Below are 18,784 nucleotides of genomic sequence, written 5' to 3' on the forward strand. Positions count from 1 at the left end.
ATCAAAGAGCAATATAATAATATCTTATATTCATATAACTACAACTGTAGCGGCCCCTGCACTCAGGTCGTAACACTGTGGCATCAAGGATTATTGCTGAGCTACTCGCTGAATAACTGTCCTAGAGCATCACGCACAAGTGTAAAAAAAAAACATGCGTGGCAGTCCTAGGCTGTCCGCTACGCTAGTTGTGTGTTGTATAGCTGCCCCACTTTCATCAATACAGGCCGGTACAATGAAGAATAAGCGTGTGTGCGTACGTGTGCGTGTGCTTTGTGTGCAAACGTGCACAGCTCACACACCGAGGCATCCGAGTATCCGCGTTCGAGGGGCAAGCCAAGACGCATCCTAAGTAGGCGTCTCCGACAACATCACGTCTTGCTTCGGGGCATTCCATATTATTTCCACGTACTCGGTAATCAACCAGGCGGGCAGGTGCAGACGCCCGCCGGCCCAAACAATGAACAGAAATGGCGCGAGCTCAAAAATTTCACATAGGTGTGCTTTGCACGCCGCGCATCGCAACACAGACGAGCGCCCTTCTCGGCACACGCCTGTTTTTCGCTAATGCGGGGGAAGCATCAGACATGAGCCAATTGGAAATTTTTGTGTTCGCATTTGAGCTGGTGATCGTGGGAGGAGTGGCAAAATGACCAGTTTATATCAGTTAAAATGACCTGTGTGTAATTTGAATAAAAAGTATTGGAAAGATACGGTATATTATAGTTATTTGGCATAGCATAAAGCTAGGATTAGCCGAGGATTAAGAGGGCAACTACTACTGGCGGCTTTATGAATTGCAGCTTAGGGCCATAGTTGCATAGCCGAGTGCAGGCAGAGCCAGCGCCATAGAAGAACAGTGCATGTTTGGGCATGGCAAGACAAAGGCAAAATAAATCGCAGGCGCACCGGTGGCAGAGGCGAGTTCAAGGTAATCTGGAAAAGCAAGGCAACAGCCGCAGTGTAGGGTAGGCGCGAGGGGGGCGGCCGGGGGCCGCGGCGCAGACCCTACACAAAACCCACCGAACGGACAAGACGCAAGCCGAACCCGCCGTAGCCTCCCCCATTGCGCCCGGGCTGTCATTGCCAATGCCGTACTCACGTCTCTCACCATCGTCACGGTCGCGCTGTCATGCATGCGTACTCAGTCTCTCACCATCGTCGCGTCGCCGCTGTCATGCATGCGTACTCACGTCTCTCACTCATCGTCGCGTCGCGTCCTGCATGCGTACTCACGTCTCTCACACATCGTCCGCGGCGCCGCTGTCATGCAATGCCGTACTCACGTCTCTCGACCATCGTCCGCGGCGCCCGCTGTCATGCATGCGTACTCAGCGTCTCTCACCCATCGTCAGCGTCGCCGCTGTCATGCATGCGTACTCACGTCTCTCACCATCGTCGCCGCTGCATGCATGCGTACCTCACGTCCTCTCACCATCGTCCCGCGCGTCGCGTCACTGCATGCGTACTCACGTCTGCTCACCATCGTCGACGTCGCCGCTGTCATCATGCGTACTCACCGTCTCTCACCATCGTGCACGTCGCCGCTGTCATGCATGCGTACTCACGTCTCTCACCATCAGTCCGTCGCCGCTGTCATGCATGCGTACTCACGTCTCTCACCATCGTCGCGTCGCGCGGCTGTCAAGCATGCGTACTCACGGTTCTCACCATCGTCAGCGGTCGGCGCTGTCCATGCATGCGTACCACTTTCTTCTCTTATTATTTTTTGCTGCTGTCGTTCTTCTGTCTTCTATTGTCTTATTTTTTTGCTTATCTTTTATCTCTCTTTCACCATCGTCACGGCGCCGGCTGTCATGCAGTGCGTACTCACGGGTTTCTCGAACGCATCGCGTCCGCGATCGCGCTCAAATCGTCGCAGGTCTGGATCCGGGCAGCAACAAGGTGATCCTGATGATGATGGACGTGTACCGGCTCGCTCTGCAGTTCCACATGTCACAAATGGACCTAGAGGCAGGCTGTGCATCCATACCCCCTCGAGGCGATCCCGGTAACCGTTTCATGCAAGCAACGTGCCTCCGTCGGCCCCTGAGAACGCCTGCCGACTGAAGCTCGACTTTATAAAGGTGGGTGAGGGTGAGGGTGAGGGTGAGGGTGAGGGTGAGGGTGAGGGTGAGGGAGAGCGAGAGGGAGAGGAAGAGAGGGAAAGGGGGAGGGAGAGAGAGGGGAAGGAGGGAGAGGGAGAGAGTCAGCTAGAGAGAGATGGGGAGAGGGAGAGAGAGAGAGAAAGAGAGATATGTTCACGTACCCAACTGTGTGAGCTTGCCAACAATATGTAGAAGAGACACGGTGATCTCAGACAGGTTGGTCGATGCTGTGCTTTGCTCGCTCACTAATCGCTGATTCCGCAGGAGTACTGCCTGCGCTTCATCGTCAAGGAGAGCAACTACAATCAGATCATCATGAGCAAGGAGTTTGAGACACTCGACCAGTCAATCATGGTGACCATCATCCGCCGCAAGCAGCTTCCCGCCGTCCGACCCCTCGTCGAACCACAGTTCGAGCTGGTGCCGGCCGCGCACGAAGGTCGGTTCCCGCGCAACGCCCCCCCCCCCGACGATTCCCCTCGCGCGACAACGCCGACTCGTGGCTGCACGCGGGAAATTACCGTCGATCGTTGATTAGTAGCGACGATGGCTCGCGGCTCGTCTGTATGTCTGCAGTGGCTCACGGTCGTGGAACGCGCAGCGGCGGCGCGGCCGTATTTGTGCAATTACCGTCAATCACTGATTGTTAAATATAACGTTTTGTCATGGCTACGGATGTTTTACACAAGCGCCATAAGGCAATGCAAACCGGGGCGAAGATTTTCATCATTATCCACCGTTGATTAGTAGTAATAATTGCCAAAATATTCTGTGCAGCGACTGCTGACGTTTGCTTATTGCGTCTGTACCTGCTCAGCTAGACGAAGCCAGACTTTACTGGACGATTTTCTTCCGCCGTTCGCAGGAATGTCATTGGAGCACGACATGGTGAATTTTCTGCGCGGCATCGGCCGGGAATTCTGCGACATCACGCTGATGTTGGATGGGATACCGATTCCGGCGCACAAGGCGATCCTCGCGGCTCGCTGCAGCTACTTTGAGGCGATGTTCCGCTCGTTCATGCCCGAGGACGGCAAGGTCGTGGTAGGTCAAACTACATTCTAATGAGCTGGTGTCGAGCGGACGAGCAGGGCGTGGTGTAGCTCTACCAGTGTAGCCCCTTCGCCCTTCACTTCCCATTGTAGCGGGAACGAAGGGGCTACACTGGCAGAGCTAGGCACGGCGTAACAAAGCTGTTACATGCATGAAATATGTTATAGGTTTATGGTTTCTGTCATGAGATAGTAGTACAGTAGTACTAGTGAGATAGTGTGGTAGTAGTCTTTGAGGAAAACTAGGTGCGTAGAAATTATCCTAGTTTGACATTTTTCGCTCGCAAACAAAGATGGCCGCTCATTTTTGGCAGATTGCCATTGGGGAGATGATTCCTTCGAGGCAGTCGTTTGACTCACTGCTCCGCTACCTGTATTACGGTGACGTCAGCATGCCACCAGAGGACTCTCTCTACCTGTTTTCGGCACCGTATTTCTACGGATTTGCCAACAACAGGCTGCAGGCTTACTGCAAACAGAACCTGGAGCGAAACGTCACCTTCGAAAATGTTGTTCAGGTGTGTCTTCCGCTTATAGTACTAGTGTTCATTATTTCATTCTCATTCTGTATTATAGTTATTCATTGCCATTACATACTCATGGGACAGGTATCTCCTGGTGGTCAAGTAATGTAATTTTTTCTAATAAATCACATTCTGTATTCTAGATACTTGAAGCAGCAGATAGAATTCAAGCCATGGACATGAAGAAACATGCCCTGGACATTATAGTCAAACATTTCCCAAAGGTAAATTCTTTCAGTTGTCTATTTATAATGTGTGCTTTTTTCTCTCTTTGGCACTGAATCGGCATCTTTATGTTACTATTAATTATATAGTGTAATATAACGTATAACTACGTACTAACTAGGCTAACGTACTCCCCTTACACACGTACGCTCCCCTCACACACGTACGCTCCTCTCACACACGCGTAACTCACTCGCGTGCGTCTGTGTTGCGTAGGTGGCGCGCCTGCCGCGCATACGATCGCTGAGTCGCGAACTGCTGCTGGACATACTGGACGCTCTGGCAGACGACCGCTCAGACTTCAAGTACTTCTCTGACCAGCCGGCCGACGTCTACCACAGTCCCAACTGAGACGGTGTTGAGACGGCATCGAGATGGTATTGAGATGCCGAGACGGATGGATCGAGACGCCAAGACGGTTGGATCGAGACGCCAAGACGGTTGGATCGAGACGCCAAGATGGTTGGATCGAGACGGTATTGAGATGGCATTGAGACGACATTGTGATGGCGTCTCGTGGGCCCCAGGTCCGCTGGCCGTACGTCAGGCGATGTGTCGCGCACACGTGGTTAGGGGCGACGCGATAGCAGCTCGAGAAGGCGTGGTGGGCGGTGAGGCGCTAGCTGAGCCCTGCTGTTGAGACCTCGTGGTGGGTGGTGAGGCACTAGCTGAGCCCTGCTGTTGAGACGTCGTGGTGGGTGGTGAGGCACTAGCTGAGCCCTGCTGTTGAGACGGCTCGTATCAGATGCATTTCACCCACACGAAATCGTGTGATACTTATTGTTGTCAACGTGATCGCACTGCCTATTTTAAACGATAAATTAAGGTTATTCACAAACAGATGTTGTTTGTATGCGAGTGCTTCACACACATATGTAACTTATATTAAAATCATGTGGTTGTTAAGCCTTCATCTCTGGCAGAAAATTCATCGAATCGGTTTTTAGTCAAGCAGTGACTAGTAGTGTGACTTGATGATGCAAGTGCATGTTGTTCATTTCACAGAAGAAATTATGGTAAATGAGTAGCATTAAGTTGACTACTGTTGTATAGTATTTATTGATAGTATTTTAACCAAGACTCGTCGTGTAAATGCAGAATACGACGATGGAAGATCTCTGTTTACTGGAAGAACGTTATGTAAATACCGAAAAACGAAAATGTTGTAATAAAATAAATGTTGTTTATTATTCCAGTGGAAAAACATCTACTACAAATTAATTCCCATTTCGCACGCCGTGACCAAAGCTTTGGTATTCCTAACTTTGCAATATCCTATATAAATGCAGTACAACCCTGCCCAGGTTAACAGAATGCTTGTATGCTTATCAGAAGCACCAGTGAATATTTATTACTCTTCATGGTAACATTAATGGCTTAAAGCCGCACTATGCGCATCCAAACGCTAATTTCTCCAGTACTAGACTAGCAAATACTTCGTGTCATGCATAATCACACTACCTTATGACAAAATAAACTAGTTCCTCCCATTTCGCTGCGCGTTGTCTTATAAAAGGTATTTGAAAATACCTCCAATGTGGTTCAAATTCTCCGATGTTGTTGACACTTTCGCGTTGCCCTGCCAAGCAACCGCACAGCGGTGCTGCGGTACAGCGGTACGGGTGTAGCAAAGATAAAAACATGTGACGTCACCTCACCACTTCGAGGCTAAATTGTTTGGCAAACAGTCGGCGTTTGCGCCAGAATTCCCAGTTTTAAGCAAACGCGCAGTGAAATGGGAGCAACTAGAGTTTATTTTGTCATAAGGTAGTGTGATTATGCATGACACGAAGTATTTGCTAGTCTAGTACTGGAGAAATTAGCGTTTGGATGCGCATAGTGCGGCTTTAATTCGTTATTGATTGCTTAATGCGGTAATCAATACTTCACCTCCAAGTGCTTTATACTGGAGAAACTTGGTCACTTATTCAAGGGACACCACCTGGATGACGTGATACCATTAAAACTACAGACGACAGGAGATACTGTTGAAATCGGCCTTACTGGAATAGTGCTCTTCGAATTGCCTTAATTAATACAGAAATGAGTGGCGATGATAAAATTCTCATGCGATAAAGAAAGTTCACACATAAGAGCTCTCACACAACGTAAGAGAGCTCTTTCAGGCGGACAACGAGCATATTTCCCAAAGTGCGGGCGAGCATGATTCGATGCCTGCATGTCCTGTGAGGGCCACACTTGACCCGGTCTTGCCTGCTCGAACAGAGAACTGCACCCGTACAACTACTTTGTTCGCCCCAAGATCTCCTTTAACCTTTTCCTGCAAAAGCGAAGAAATCACACGTGAGAAAAACGAGCATTCTCGATTTGCATTCGCGGGGATCGGAAAATGACGACGAGACGCAAGATTAACTGCAGGCACGGACGTTCACACATCAATTTTCCACATTCTTGAAAAAAGTGTAACTGGTAACCGAACCATTTGTCAGGACGATGCACTTTCGACGACCACTTCGCAGACGCTTGTGCGAAAGATTAGCGCGAAAGCAGAGGGCCGGCGTGACTGTCGTGCAAGGGAGAGCGATATCTATACAGTTGATCAATCGCACCTTCCACGTCCACCTTGCAGACGCTCACACGAAAAACTGGCGCGAAAGCCAGGGGTGGGCGACTGTTGTGCAAACGAGACGGAGACCTACGGCCGAGTACTTACTCCGTCTCTGCGACCTGTTCCTGCAGCCGCTGCCTCAGGGAATCAGTCTTCGCCGTCCGCACCCGCTCCCTGAGGTCAGTGATCGCTGCCTTGTAACCGACGACGTTGTGGAACACGCGCATGTGCCGGCCGCCGGCCGAGATCAGGAAGTTGCCCATCTGGTTGAACATCAGTTCTCTGATCGGAGCTGAAAGTCGCAGGAAAAGCGGCAGTTGTCAGCTCAGAGTGCGAGTAATAGACGTAGCTACCTACCCACGTAGAAGAATTACGTGCAAGCAGGCATGGGCACATCACAGGGTGGGCAATGGATGTAGCTATTTGCCCATGTAGAAGAATTATGTGCAAGCAGCCTTGGTTATCTCAAAGGGTAGGCATTTTACATGCAAATGAGAAGAAACCATATTGATCTTGTGAAGATAGACATCGCAAGTGTCAATGATAACAGAGGTTCATACACTCTTCATACACTTGCAAAAATAAAGAAAAGTAGATTCCACAATTTTCAATCGTTGCCAGTGCCGTGACTTCAGAAGCAGAAGCAGAGGGGGGGGGTCACCATCTCGAATCCTTGACGTGACTCAGACAAAGGTCGTGTGTGCAAGCGTGTTTCTACACACACTTCTACTACACCCACCTTCGTGTACGTTGAGCATCCTGGCCTCCTCCTGCGCGGTCGCACCGATGTAGACGTAGACATCGCGGTCCGTGGCGAGCGCGATGGTCCTGCCATCTGGTGAGAGAGCGATGCGACTCTGGCCGGGACCCGGACACTGACCAGTCTTCATCAACTTCGCATCTTGGTTCATCTTGTACTCCACTGTAAGATGTGTAGCGTCGTTAGTCGACTGCGGGACTTCCACGAGAGTTCGCAAGGACCAAACGCACTGTTATCTCGTTTACTCCATTGTTACCTCGTGTGGTAAGTATTAACAGGTATCTGCACCAAAAGATGGTGGTATCAACCTATCCGAGTAATAATATAATAAATATATATAACTGACATTATAAAATGTTTATCACATTTATAAAATGTGAAAATGTATATTCTTGGGTGTTATAATCCAAGAGGAATGTGTTAAAATGAAATAGAACTAACACTCACATAGTTGTTTAAAAAAAAACTATCGAGCTTTACTGTTGTTTGAGCTCCCCCTCCCAGGTTACAAGCACACGCGTTATCTAGCGCTGACATACCATTTGTATTCCAGAGCTTCCAAGTTCCATCCTTTGAGACTGACGCCATACGCGTCGAGTCATTGTTGAAGGCAAAGCTATAGACTCCCGACGTGTGGCCCGTCAGTTGGAACGCCTGCCGTGCTTCCGTGAAGTCACCAGTCTTACTAAACACCACCTCCCACACTTTGACGTCGGGCGTGAAACCTGAACAAGCGAACAGTGACGTCAAGGTTGGCGTTCTTCGCACAGCACAGGCCTCTGCTCGTGCGCACGCAATTTGCGATAAATCGCAACAACTGACCTGTTCGTCTGAGCCGAGTGAGATTACCATGCCCCCCTTGGATACCGTTGCTAGTTGAGTGAATCACGCCCAGTTTGTACATGCATGCTGGTACATGCATGTACACACAAAAACTGTTGACTTTGGGGCACTTTGTTCTTAACAATTATTCGTAGAATGTACATTCACAACATTGACTGCGTACAGCTGACTGTCAAATGCGTTAGACAGATAGGTCGATTGTTACGGGATGGTAACATAACTACCAGATACGCAAATTTGCACACTGACCAGACGTGGCAACGAAGCGGCCGCATGGTGACACGGCACTGTAGAAGTTCTGCACTTGCTGGGTGTCCAGCGTCGTAAGCAGTTGTCCCTTCAGGTCCCAGATGTTGATGATCGTGTCGAGGGACGCAGTCATGATGAACTTTCCCGTACATGCGATGCCGATGTGAGTGATCTCCGCCTTGTGCTTCTGTTTGAGAGGAAAGTCTGACTTAACTAACTATCGCTAATAAATAGTGATGTCCCGATGATCGATTATAATCGAAAATCGATCGATTATAGTCTCAAATTCGATAATCGATTATGAAAACAAATAATCGATTATCAAAAATACAATATTTTTTAATTACTAAATCGCCAGCATGGACATGTATTGGTAGCGAAGTAGAAGTGCATCAGTGTGTAGTCCAGAGGACACCTTCATGAATCACTGTTAACATAGGTCCTGTCTGATTGCAGCAGCGGTACTAGTGTACTTATAGACATGGACAAATTGGACAGTGTCTTTGTTTGGTTTGACACTGTCCCACAGATGTTATTCGTAGATGAGATTGTACTCTCCGTATTGTTTGTTACATTATGTTGCAGAGAATATTCCATTGGCAGGACATTAACTCGGCTACACAGCCTACACTATTAGAACACAAACAATTTACTTACTATAATAAAGAACATGTCTTGATCATGTTTGTTAAAACTTTTAATGTTTTAATAAAGACATTTAAACCATTTCTTTTTAAATTGATTAAATACTGTATAGGAACAGACATTGATATACATACGGCAACCTTCACAGAGTTAATAGGCCTACATGATCATAAAACTGATAATATTGAATGCTATTTATAATTGTATATACAATGTAAGATTAAACTAATCTATGCTATTATTAACCGATTATCCGATTATAATCGATTATCGATCAGTTAAGGGAAACAGATAATCGATTATGAAATTCCAGCCGATTCCCATCACTACTAATAAATCAACCATAGGTACAGGCACATTAAAACCTTTACAGAAATTTAGCTGAGCTAAGTTAGGCATTGGCAGTCGGTAGCTCATGCTCCTTACTCTCATGTGTATAGCAACTACTTTTGTTGTGTTTACCTTCGGGAAATCCATCTCGGGGTCAGCATTTATATTTCCCATCGATCCATCGGCCTTTTTCCCAATCTTGAAGATGCGAACGGTGTTGCCAGTGCTAATGCTCGTGATAAAGGCCCTGATGAATGAAAAATCACTTTCCAATTACATTATTACAAAGAAAAACATCACATTACATCAGTATCGGCTTATTAATTGGGTCTACACTGTTTATAGATAATATGTTAACATGCATTAACCAAGCAACATAAATGGTGGCCAGTATGTATACTGACTTCAATAAAGGTCATAGTAGTTGGGCATGACCACAGGTAGTGCTCACTTACCTAGAGTCTGGGCTGAATTTAACTTGAGTTGCATGGTCCAGCTCAACATTGGCTCGCACAGACTTGTGTTCTTTCTTTTCAAACTCTTTCACATTCCACAGCAGAATGGATCGATCTAGAATGCATACATCAACAGATGTACAGTAAAGGAGCCTGTGCAAAATAGAGTCACTATAAAATATTATATATATATATATATATATATATTCGAATATCTTTTATTTCACATCCACACTATACAGTACATATACTTGGAAAAATAAAATAAACGCTGTTACATATACCTCCAGAACAAGAGGCCAGGTATTTATCATTGGGGCTGAGGTCCATGCCAAGTATGGTATCGCTGTGGCCTTTCAGGGAGCTCGCAAGCCATGGGTGGGTGAACGTGTCTTTTCCTGCATCTCTCTTTCCCTTGCCTGCCACCCTGTCCCTCTTCTTGGATTCATGTTGCTTGCCGTTCGATAGCTCGGCCTGGTCGTTCACGACTTCCGACTTTACTGCAAGCAAAGCATAGCTTGTGTAGTTGTAGAACATAGTTATGCAGGCCTTCTCCACTGAATTAACAAAAATCGCCAGCTAATTTTTTCTAACCGGAGTTGCTGTACAATTTTGGTTTCCGATCCACATAATATAACATTAAAGCTAAAAGCCACTAGTATTAGTAATACTAATAGTAATAGTATTAATACTAATAGTAGTAGTACTACTACTAGTACTAGTACTAGTACTCAGTACTAGTACTAGTAGTAATTAATACGGGGTACACTGTCACTGTCTACAGACTGTAGTACACAGACGGGGTACACACTAGTACTAGTACTAGTACTAGTACTAGTACTAGTACTAGTACTCAGTACTAGTAGTAATTAATACGGGGTACACTGTCACTGTCTACAGACTACCAACATGCATTTATCTACAGACATCAAACTACTTACCACTATCTTCTTTACTTCCCTGCTTCGAAACCAAGTTACAAATCAGTGAAATTAATAGAACAACGGCTCCAACAGCCACCGTTACTGCCAACACAGGGATAGGCGAAGATTCAGCGGTTTCCATGATGCTTGCCACGCGTACTATGCGCATACTCGGGGTCGTCCACATAGAGGGCCGATAGGGGTATTCGTAAACCGAATTTTGACAAAGGATTATATATAATTATCGGAATACAACTACGTGGCAATATGTTTGTATCCAACGATGCCTTTACTTTCCGAAGAGTTATATTCTATTAGCGTTGAAAAGTTAGTAATTTGTTTGTAGCAAGTGAGTTAGTTTGTATCGCTATTATTGTTAATATACAATCCCTTTACAGCCGTTGAACTTGATTTCCATACCGACGGATATAAATAAATGGCGAAGAAACCTGCCGCATGTAATGAACATGAATCATTGAATGCTAAAGAGACGTCATTAAAAATATGTGATCGTCTATACTACAATATTAGCTGTTAGGGTTTATATCAGCCGTCGTGTATAGAAATAAATGACTACAAATAATTTTGGTTTGTCGCGTTGATATAGTTTTAATAATCAATGCAGATGGCGCTGAGACATCAAAATTGCAGAGAAAAACAAGAACCGGAAAACACAACAACATCCCGTGCCCTAGACTGGTACTCGCTCCCACCTCGATTACTCGATAGTACAGATCAGTGGTGTGGAGCCGAGAGGTGGGACCGGGTACCAGTCTACCCGTGCCCATCACACATGACCACATGACCCGATGATAAAGCCGGCTGATTCATCGAAGTGACAACACTGTTTTTACTCGCAGAAGTTACAGTCGTTTACAGTTAGGTTAGCAAAGCCAGACCAGTTGACAACAGCAGAGGAGTGTGGCTCCCAATTTCTGACAATGAAAACGTTGTCTATAGTTGTGTTTTTCGCTTTCGTTGGTGCAGCAATTGCATTTCAAAGGTATTGACTATTGTTACAGCGTTGCAGTGCAGTTAACTTGCTGCGTACACATTGAGCAGGTTCACTGACACCGTATAACTGCAAGTGTCATAGCTCTAGTACTATAGCCCGCGTACAGGCAACTGTACGCGGGATATAGTACTAGAGCTACAAGTGTCATTGACTTTGTTGTACTTAATACTTGCACGGTACGCCCTATGTGATTGTAATAGACTCAGTAGTGCAGTAGACGTTACCCTTACAATTATCGTGTATATTGTAATGCACACTCGTAGTCGTAGAAAGTACACTACAGAGTACAGTGTAAACTGAAGACTGAAGTAATTTACTTTGTAGTAGTACTACTACTATAGAGTATAGCCAACTTACCAAAGGGTACTGTAGCGAAAGTTACGCTGAGAGGGTCTAGCTATGTCCTCCAGGGTACTATCAGAGGGTACCCTGGGTACGGTTCGATATATCGAAACGTACCCTGGTACTATCTAATATGCCGGACCGTACTTCCGATAGTATACCCTGGGGGACATAGACCCTATGAGCAAAAGTTACAGCTTGAATTGGCTACTAGTTAGAGATTTTGTGTTCGTGTCTATATAATGTAGTGTACTGTAGTGCACTTGTAGTACAGTAAAATGTACAGTTCTAGTTGGTGTAATGCTTGTGTGTGCTGTTATTGTTAATTGCTTGTCACTTCAGGGTGAAACTGCATCGTGTGCAGACGGCGCGTCGTTCCCTGCAGGCGCTTGGCACCCACAAAGCACTCCTCTCATCCCTCAACAACAAGTACAAGCAGGAGTCAGTGAACGGGCCGATACCGGAGCCGCTGTCAAATTATCTAGATGTAAGAAAATTCATCACTGCTTTTAGCTTAATATTTTATTGTATATATGATTGTAAAAATTAGTTAGGGCACAATGAATGGGAGTAAGAATAGTGAGAGGTGGCAAGCCCACGCATCCTCGAACCAAGCTTAATGAGAGTGTAACTATGAAGCACTGAAGGTAAAAATTTAGGTCAAAGTTACTGTACCTTGAACAGGGGCGTGTACAGGATTTGTACTAGCGGGGGATCTAACCGTAACCCAAACTTGCGAGCACGCAAAGGGGGGGTCTGGAAATTTTTGAAATTAGACCCTCTTAGATGCGTTTTCTGCGCGAGCAGAAAGGGGTCAGGACCTCCTGGACCCCCCCCCCCCTGTACACGCCCCTGTTGAATCACTCATTTCACAAATCTAAATGGATGTACGTAACACTCCTAGTTGGCCTACGAAAGTTGCAACTAGCACGTGCTTGACGAATAAATGATTAATCATTGGCAGGCGCAGTACTATGGCTTGATAGGCATCGGAACGCCACCCCAGCCATTCAAGGTTGTGTTTGATACTGGATCCTCAAACTTGTGGGTGCCATCGAAGAAGTGTAAATGGAGCGACGTTGCATGCTGTAAGTGCTGCCACCTGTAGCTGAGTTGAAACACTTATGATCGCTTAGTTTGTGAAAATTTTGAATGGATCTATCTGTCCAGTTTTGTCATTCTCATCGAACAATTCGCATGTTGACCTGAACAGGATAACCACGCCCCTCAAAGACTGTAGGCTGGTAAGCTATATCAGTTTGTAGGTGTTTTTCATGCATTCATATAAAAATGTCGACTTTGCAGTTCTTTCTTACAAGGCAATGTTTTTGAATGCCCTATCACAACAGACAATTGGTTAGTGCTAACTGTCAGTCATTCCCTGTGGATATGCCAGCTAATGTTCCTTACTCTGTAATCTAGTGTAACAATTGGTGATCGATGTAGGTTTATATAGCTACCAAATTCCACTTGCTAACACCTGTTATTGACTGCATGTTTTTTTACGAAGGGCTTCACAACAAGTATGACAGTACCAAGTCCAGCACCTACAAGGCTAACGGCACCAAGTTTGAGATTCAATATGGGTCGGGTAGCCTTTCAGGATTCCTCAGTTCTGATAATCTACACGTGAGTAGAGCTAACATGAAAAATATGGCGTTAAACAATAGGCGTTTGTTCTTATTGTTATATTTTTACAGATTAACAGTGTCACAGTTAAACAATAGGCATTGATATTATTGTTATATTTGTATAGTTTAACAGTGTCACAGTGAAACAGTAGGCATTTGATCTTAGTGTTATATTTTTATGGTTTAACAATGTAACAGTAGGCATTTGTTCTTATTGTTATATTTGTATAGTTTGGTAGTGTCACAGTCAAGCAGCAGGTATTTGCTGAGGCGACGAAACAGCCTGGCGTGACGTTTGTCGCAGCAAAATTTGATGGCATCCTCGGACTGGGTTACAGCAGGATCGCCATAGACAGTGTCCCACCGGTCTTCTACAACATGTGGCAGCAGAAACTCGTACCTGAACCAATCTTCTCCTTCTACCTGAATAGGTGATTCTAGTGACCTGTAGCCCTGTGTGTGTGAGGGTGGGGGCTAGAGAAGGTGGGTGGTATCATAGAAAGTTGTCCAGAAATTATAAGAACTAAATGTGTGAACAACATTGTAAATGAATCGTTGTTTATTCTCAAACGAAAGAAACTGTGAAAGTATAAAGTGTAAAAGATGTAAATGAATCGCTTTGTTTATTCGTTTTTTAATGTCGGTGACATTAGTTTTGCCAGAGCTGCTGGGCAAAAGACAGAATAGCTACTTACCGTGAACACGTTTCAGTTGCTGGTAAAGCATGTTTGGCTTTGTGCCATAGTAGCAAAGGGCTGGGGCTCATGTTAAAGGGTATAGGTTTAAAGGAATAGAGGCAATGACGAGTGAGAAATATCACATATTGATGTGAAATCTGTAGGATTTTTTCAAGCTGTGCTTGACATGACGGTTCTGTCTCCATTTCAGGAATCCAAATGCCAGTGTTGGCGGTGAACTGATATTGGGAGGAAGCGACCCCAAATACTACAAGGGCAACTTCACTTATGTTCCCGTCACCAAGAAAGGATATTGGCAAATCAAAATGGATGGGTACGTTACCTTGGCTACACCGGTATATTATTGTGGTTTCGCTTACTAATTATCCAACTTAATTTACAGTTTTATCTCCAAGAGCAATTCACACCAATGTTAAATGTGAATCGCTGACTTTACAGTTTCATGACCTTGAATAGCAAATGCATAGAATCTACCAGGGATAGTACAGCGCACTACTGCGCTACATAGAGCTGTTTCATACATCCACTTTCACATCCACTTGCTGTACTTGTGTAGAGTGAAGGTCGGAGGCAAGGGTGGGTTCTGTAAAGGAGGATGTCAGGCGATCGCGGACTCTGGAACCTCCTTGCTGGCTGGGCCGTCCGCAGAGATCAAGCAGCTAAACGAAGCCATCGGGGCAACACCGCTAATGGCGGGAGAGGTAGGTTGTACCATTAATGGACAAGTACAAGTTACAATCAAGAGTGAACCATCAGGTCATTGTTCATAAGATTGGGCTAGAAATATTGAGATTAGAATAATGGGGTCGGAAATAATGATAGGGATAATGCTGCAGAAATAACGTGTTAAGAATAATGGTCTGGAAATATTGAGATTTAATGATGGTCTGGAGATAATAAGATTGGAGTAGTGGTCTGGAATTATTGAGATTAGAATGTTGAGTCAGAAAAGTGGGCTCAAAAAAATTTGAGTATCGTGTACCAGTGTTTCAGCATGTGTAATGTGTAAAAAATCCCTGTTTCAGTACATGATTGACTGCAAGAAGATTCCAACACTTCCTGACATTACATTTACCTTGGGTGGCAAAGACTTTATGTTGAAGGGCAGGGACTATGTACTCGCTGTAAGTAGCTGGTCTGGGTCACCATGTCGACTAATTCCGTTTACTCTGCCTTTAAGCTTGTTATCTTCTCCAATAGGTGTCATCACTGTCTAATTTTGGTTGCTTTGTTGAAAAAATATTGTTAAAAGGCGAGATTTTATACAATAATCTGGTAATTCGTAGTTTTTTTTCACTCCACTTTGCCACTATGCCTGTACCGCCAGGTCGCTGTGAACTTTCGTGACGTAACTTCCAAACAATTCACTTCCCACAGGATCGCGGAATAACTGGAAATCTTACAGGTCGCATGTTTTCGGAGATTATGATTCCATATCAGTTGCCTGAGGGGTGGAGGGGGGTATTCATTTGACTAGTGTATTCATTTGTTCGTGTGGTACATGCAGGTGACAACCTTTGGGCAGACAATGTGTGTGAGTGGCTTCATGGGTTTGGACGTTCCGCCACCGATGGGACCAATCTGGATCCTCGGTGACATCTTCATCGGGCAATACTACACAGAGTTCGACCAGGGAAGAGACAGGGTTGGGTTCGCTACGGCTGTATAGATGTGATCCTGAAGCATCCATCTACGCTCGCGTTGCAGTGGCGAGTCTAAACGTACGAGCGTTACGACGTGCACAAAATTGTTCTGGCATCAAACGAAACCAAGTTTCATGTAGCATTAACACGATTTCACGGTTTACATGTTTTTCACAAAATATACACATGCAAGATTTATTACAACGATTACGAATTGCGTGGCACACTTGTGCAGATATATATTGCAATTGTTTCACTGTGTGATAGAATATCTTGCCCTTCAACATGCAGTGATGAAGTAGGTGTGACATGCTTGGCTGTAAGTCTGCTAGACAGATGTGATGAGGCGCAGCTAATAGATTAAGTCTATGACTCAGAAAATATCTATACTGGTAATCGGTTACAATTCATATGTAGTTGGAGCATAATAGATGGCATTAACGTCTGTATTTGGGTAGGAAGTTGACAAATAGATACTGTAATTACTTGCAGCACACAGATTACAGATTGGTGTGTACTTAAGGTGTTATAAATCCACCGAAAACTGGCTTTGTAGATCTTCTAATAGGCAGGGAGTTGCTATGTAAAAGTTGTTACTGTCTAGGTTCCACATATTACTGCTAGTTATTGCACTACACTTTTCACATTATTTGAAGAACACTGAAAGTTAAAACTAGACCTTACATAGTCACAACTTTTGTAGCTTTGGTAAAATGTTGAAATTATTGAGACTTGCCTCACCAGATATTTGTTTGTCAATTGCCAGCTATGGTGCAATAACATACTTACGCCTATTTCCGGTGAAATGATGTATTACAGAGATCTTATCTGTATGAAATGGGTATTTTCCATTTATGACGTGGATGAAACTATTTTTTTTGTGCACAATTTAATACTTTGTTGATTTAAAGATCAAAGACTCAACTGTGTTATGTGGAGTTCTAGCATGTGTATAGTAAGTTGTACATTCTTTATTTTCTAATAAATATGATATGCACTGACCGTCACAGTGGATGCTTAACAGTCTGATCAACTATTCAGTCTTTGTGTCAACACAGAATTTCAGTCATTTCTATTAAGCTCGTAATTATCTGCTAGTGTTGACACGAACCAATATCTTAAAGCAATATTACACTATGTAACTATTCATGCAGTAGATTGGATACGCGGATTGTACAGTGGCGCCATCACTAGGAGCACTTTGGTTCGTCATTGGCAAAGAGGCTGGGCTGTCGAACACGTGATTCCTTTTCCTCGTTGCGGGTGTGTTTCATGAGTAGATCCAAAATCTCATTTCTGAATTCTTCTGGTGCCTCTTTAGTACCTGCAATTTTAACACGAGTTGTAAAATTCTACTGTAAGTATATATATTGTATGCTTTAGCTATAAGCTATAGGACTTATGCCGGAATACGTTCAACCATCACTGTATTGAAATATACACATACAAAATGTTGCATTGCTGTCTAACAATATCCAAAGAACTGCCAGGGAACCAGAACTGCCCACAGTCTCTTATTATCAACTGACCTGTTGCCCACTTGTATATGTCCCAGTCGTTTTCTGGCTTGTTGATCAGATGGTCATACATCGTGAGCTGCCTGCTGTCAAACGTGTTTAGATACTTGGCAGCGAACGTACTGCAAAGAAATGCAAGAGAAGTGGGAACACAATACTACATTACTGGTTTATAAGCAAACAAACGCTCGTCCGGCTCCGACGGTAAAATTAGATCAATGAAAACATCTAACCTCAAGACTAAGTCGTTCTCTAGCATGCCACGCTTGCGGCTCTGGTAAAGAAGACGTGCTTTTTTCTGTGCGTGCGGTTCATTAGGTCTTTCCTGGTACTGTGGCAGTGGTCTATTCTGGTACGAATCGTCAGGCAGTGAATGGTCAATGTCATCTGGTGTACTTGAAAGCACAGATGTTGTCCCACTTAACAGCTTGAACATAGAAAATTGAATTGGGCAATTGTGCCCCCTGTTATTATTTCTATAATAATAATAGCTAGAATTTATATAGACCAATAAATTGTGCCCTAAACATTTTTATATTCTGGTGTTATTTTAGGGCACAAACAGGGCCTAAAATATAAAAAAACACCAGAATATAAAAATTTTTAGGGCACAATTTATTGGTCTAGAATTTATAGAAAGGTAACTGAAATCGTTCGCGCCGTATGATAGTTAGTACACGTTACTGCCGGTCATAGCATCGGTCATAGGATCGTATGCGGCGGGAGTGAGCGGGGTCAATTTTTATCCTCCAATCACAGGTCGGAGCAGTTCCTCTGTTTAGACGCATGTGATACGACAACGACCCCATCTGCGTCAGTGTCAGTGAGTGAGTACACAATCGCAACTAATAGAATTTTATTGCAGCCTCGGCCTGGTTCAGTTACAATTTCAACTAAATTTGACGCCCATGACACACTATTCTTAAAGGATTGGAGTTTTTTACGAAATTATTTTCTCACCCTTGCTGTTTTACTTGGATGGAATATTCTTGTATGTCTGAAAAACTTGGCAATGGAGGCTGCCATCTTGAATGCAAAATGGTGACGTCATCGTGGCCACGGCCACTCAGATGACGATTATTGCAGCATCTTTTAGGTGCTTATTTTACACTCGAGGTGCTTAGTAATATCATTATGTTAGAGCCGTTAATATTAGTATATTATTTCTATTATCTAGTTTGTAGTAGTGAATAGATTTTTTTAACATTCAAAACTGATTCTTTCTGTAGTTTTGCCACAATCATTTAAAAAGAAC

General features: G+C 44.5%; 3 protein-coding genes across 3 annotated transcripts in view; 1 reads left to right on the forward strand and 2 right to left on the reverse strand.

Annotated features, from left to right (window-relative positions):
• Positions 1 to 17,041, forward strand: part of LOC106811957 (leucine-zipper-like transcriptional regulator 1) — a 25,146-nt gene extending 8,105 nt beyond the window's left edge. The window contains 16 exon segments of the mRNA XM_014815701.1: positions 1,883 to 1,968; positions 1,971 to 2,087; positions 2,373 to 2,547; positions 2,974 to 3,152; positions 3,475 to 3,678; positions 3,828 to 3,908; positions 4,126 to 4,257; positions 11,526 to 11,686; positions 12,383 to 12,527; positions 13,005 to 13,128; positions 13,551 to 13,669; positions 13,903 to 14,102; positions 14,560 to 14,682; positions 14,926 to 15,070; positions 15,395 to 15,493; positions 15,877 to 17,041. Of these exon segments, the coding sequence (XP_014671187.1) occupies positions 1,883 to 1,968; positions 1,971 to 2,087; positions 2,373 to 2,547; positions 2,974 to 3,152; positions 3,475 to 3,678; positions 3,828 to 3,908; positions 4,126 to 4,257; positions 11,526 to 11,686; positions 12,383 to 12,527; positions 13,005 to 13,128; positions 13,551 to 13,669; positions 13,903 to 14,102; positions 14,560 to 14,682; positions 14,926 to 15,070; positions 15,395 to 15,493; positions 15,877 to 16,038 (2,252 nt within the window). The 3' untranslated portion in view covers positions 16,039 to 17,041.
• Positions 5,686 to 11,134, reverse strand: LOC106811963 (transducin beta-like protein 2). Its single transcript, XM_014815707.1, has 9 exons — positions 10,702 to 11,134; positions 10,045 to 10,260; positions 9,761 to 9,875; positions 9,438 to 9,552; positions 8,331 to 8,517; positions 7,778 to 7,963; positions 7,218 to 7,400; positions 6,584 to 6,770; positions 5,686 to 6,190 (listed from the first exon to the last, which is right to left on the reverse strand). Exons 1-9 carry the CDS (start codon positions 10,868 to 10,870, stop codon positions 6,154 to 6,156), a joined length of 1,395 nt encoding a protein of 464 aa, XP_014671193.1. The 5' UTR covers positions 10,871 to 11,134; the 3' UTR covers positions 5,686 to 6,153.
• LOC106811964 (succinate dehydrogenase assembly factor 2, mitochondrial-like) lies at positions 16,945 to 18,590 on the reverse strand. Its single transcript, XM_014815708.1, has 4 exons — positions 18,490 to 18,590; positions 17,763 to 17,956; positions 17,542 to 17,651; positions 16,945 to 17,336 (listed from the first exon to the last, which is right to left on the reverse strand). Exons 1-4 carry the CDS (start codon positions 18,553 to 18,555, stop codon positions 17,203 to 17,205), a joined length of 504 nt encoding a protein of 167 aa, XP_014671194.1. The 5' UTR covers positions 18,556 to 18,590; the 3' UTR covers positions 16,945 to 17,202.
• Positions 18,591 to 18,784: the final 194 nt, after the last annotated feature.

The sequence above is a fragment of the Priapulus caudatus genome, unplaced genomic scaffold (assembly GCF_000485595.1).
Source record: "Priapulus caudatus unplaced genomic scaffold, Priapulus_caudatus-5.0.1 Scaffold595, whole genome shotgun sequence".
In the NCBI taxonomy this organism is placed as follows: Eukaryota; Metazoa; Priapulida; class Priapulimorpha; order Priapulimorphida; family Priapulidae; genus Priapulus; species Priapulus caudatus.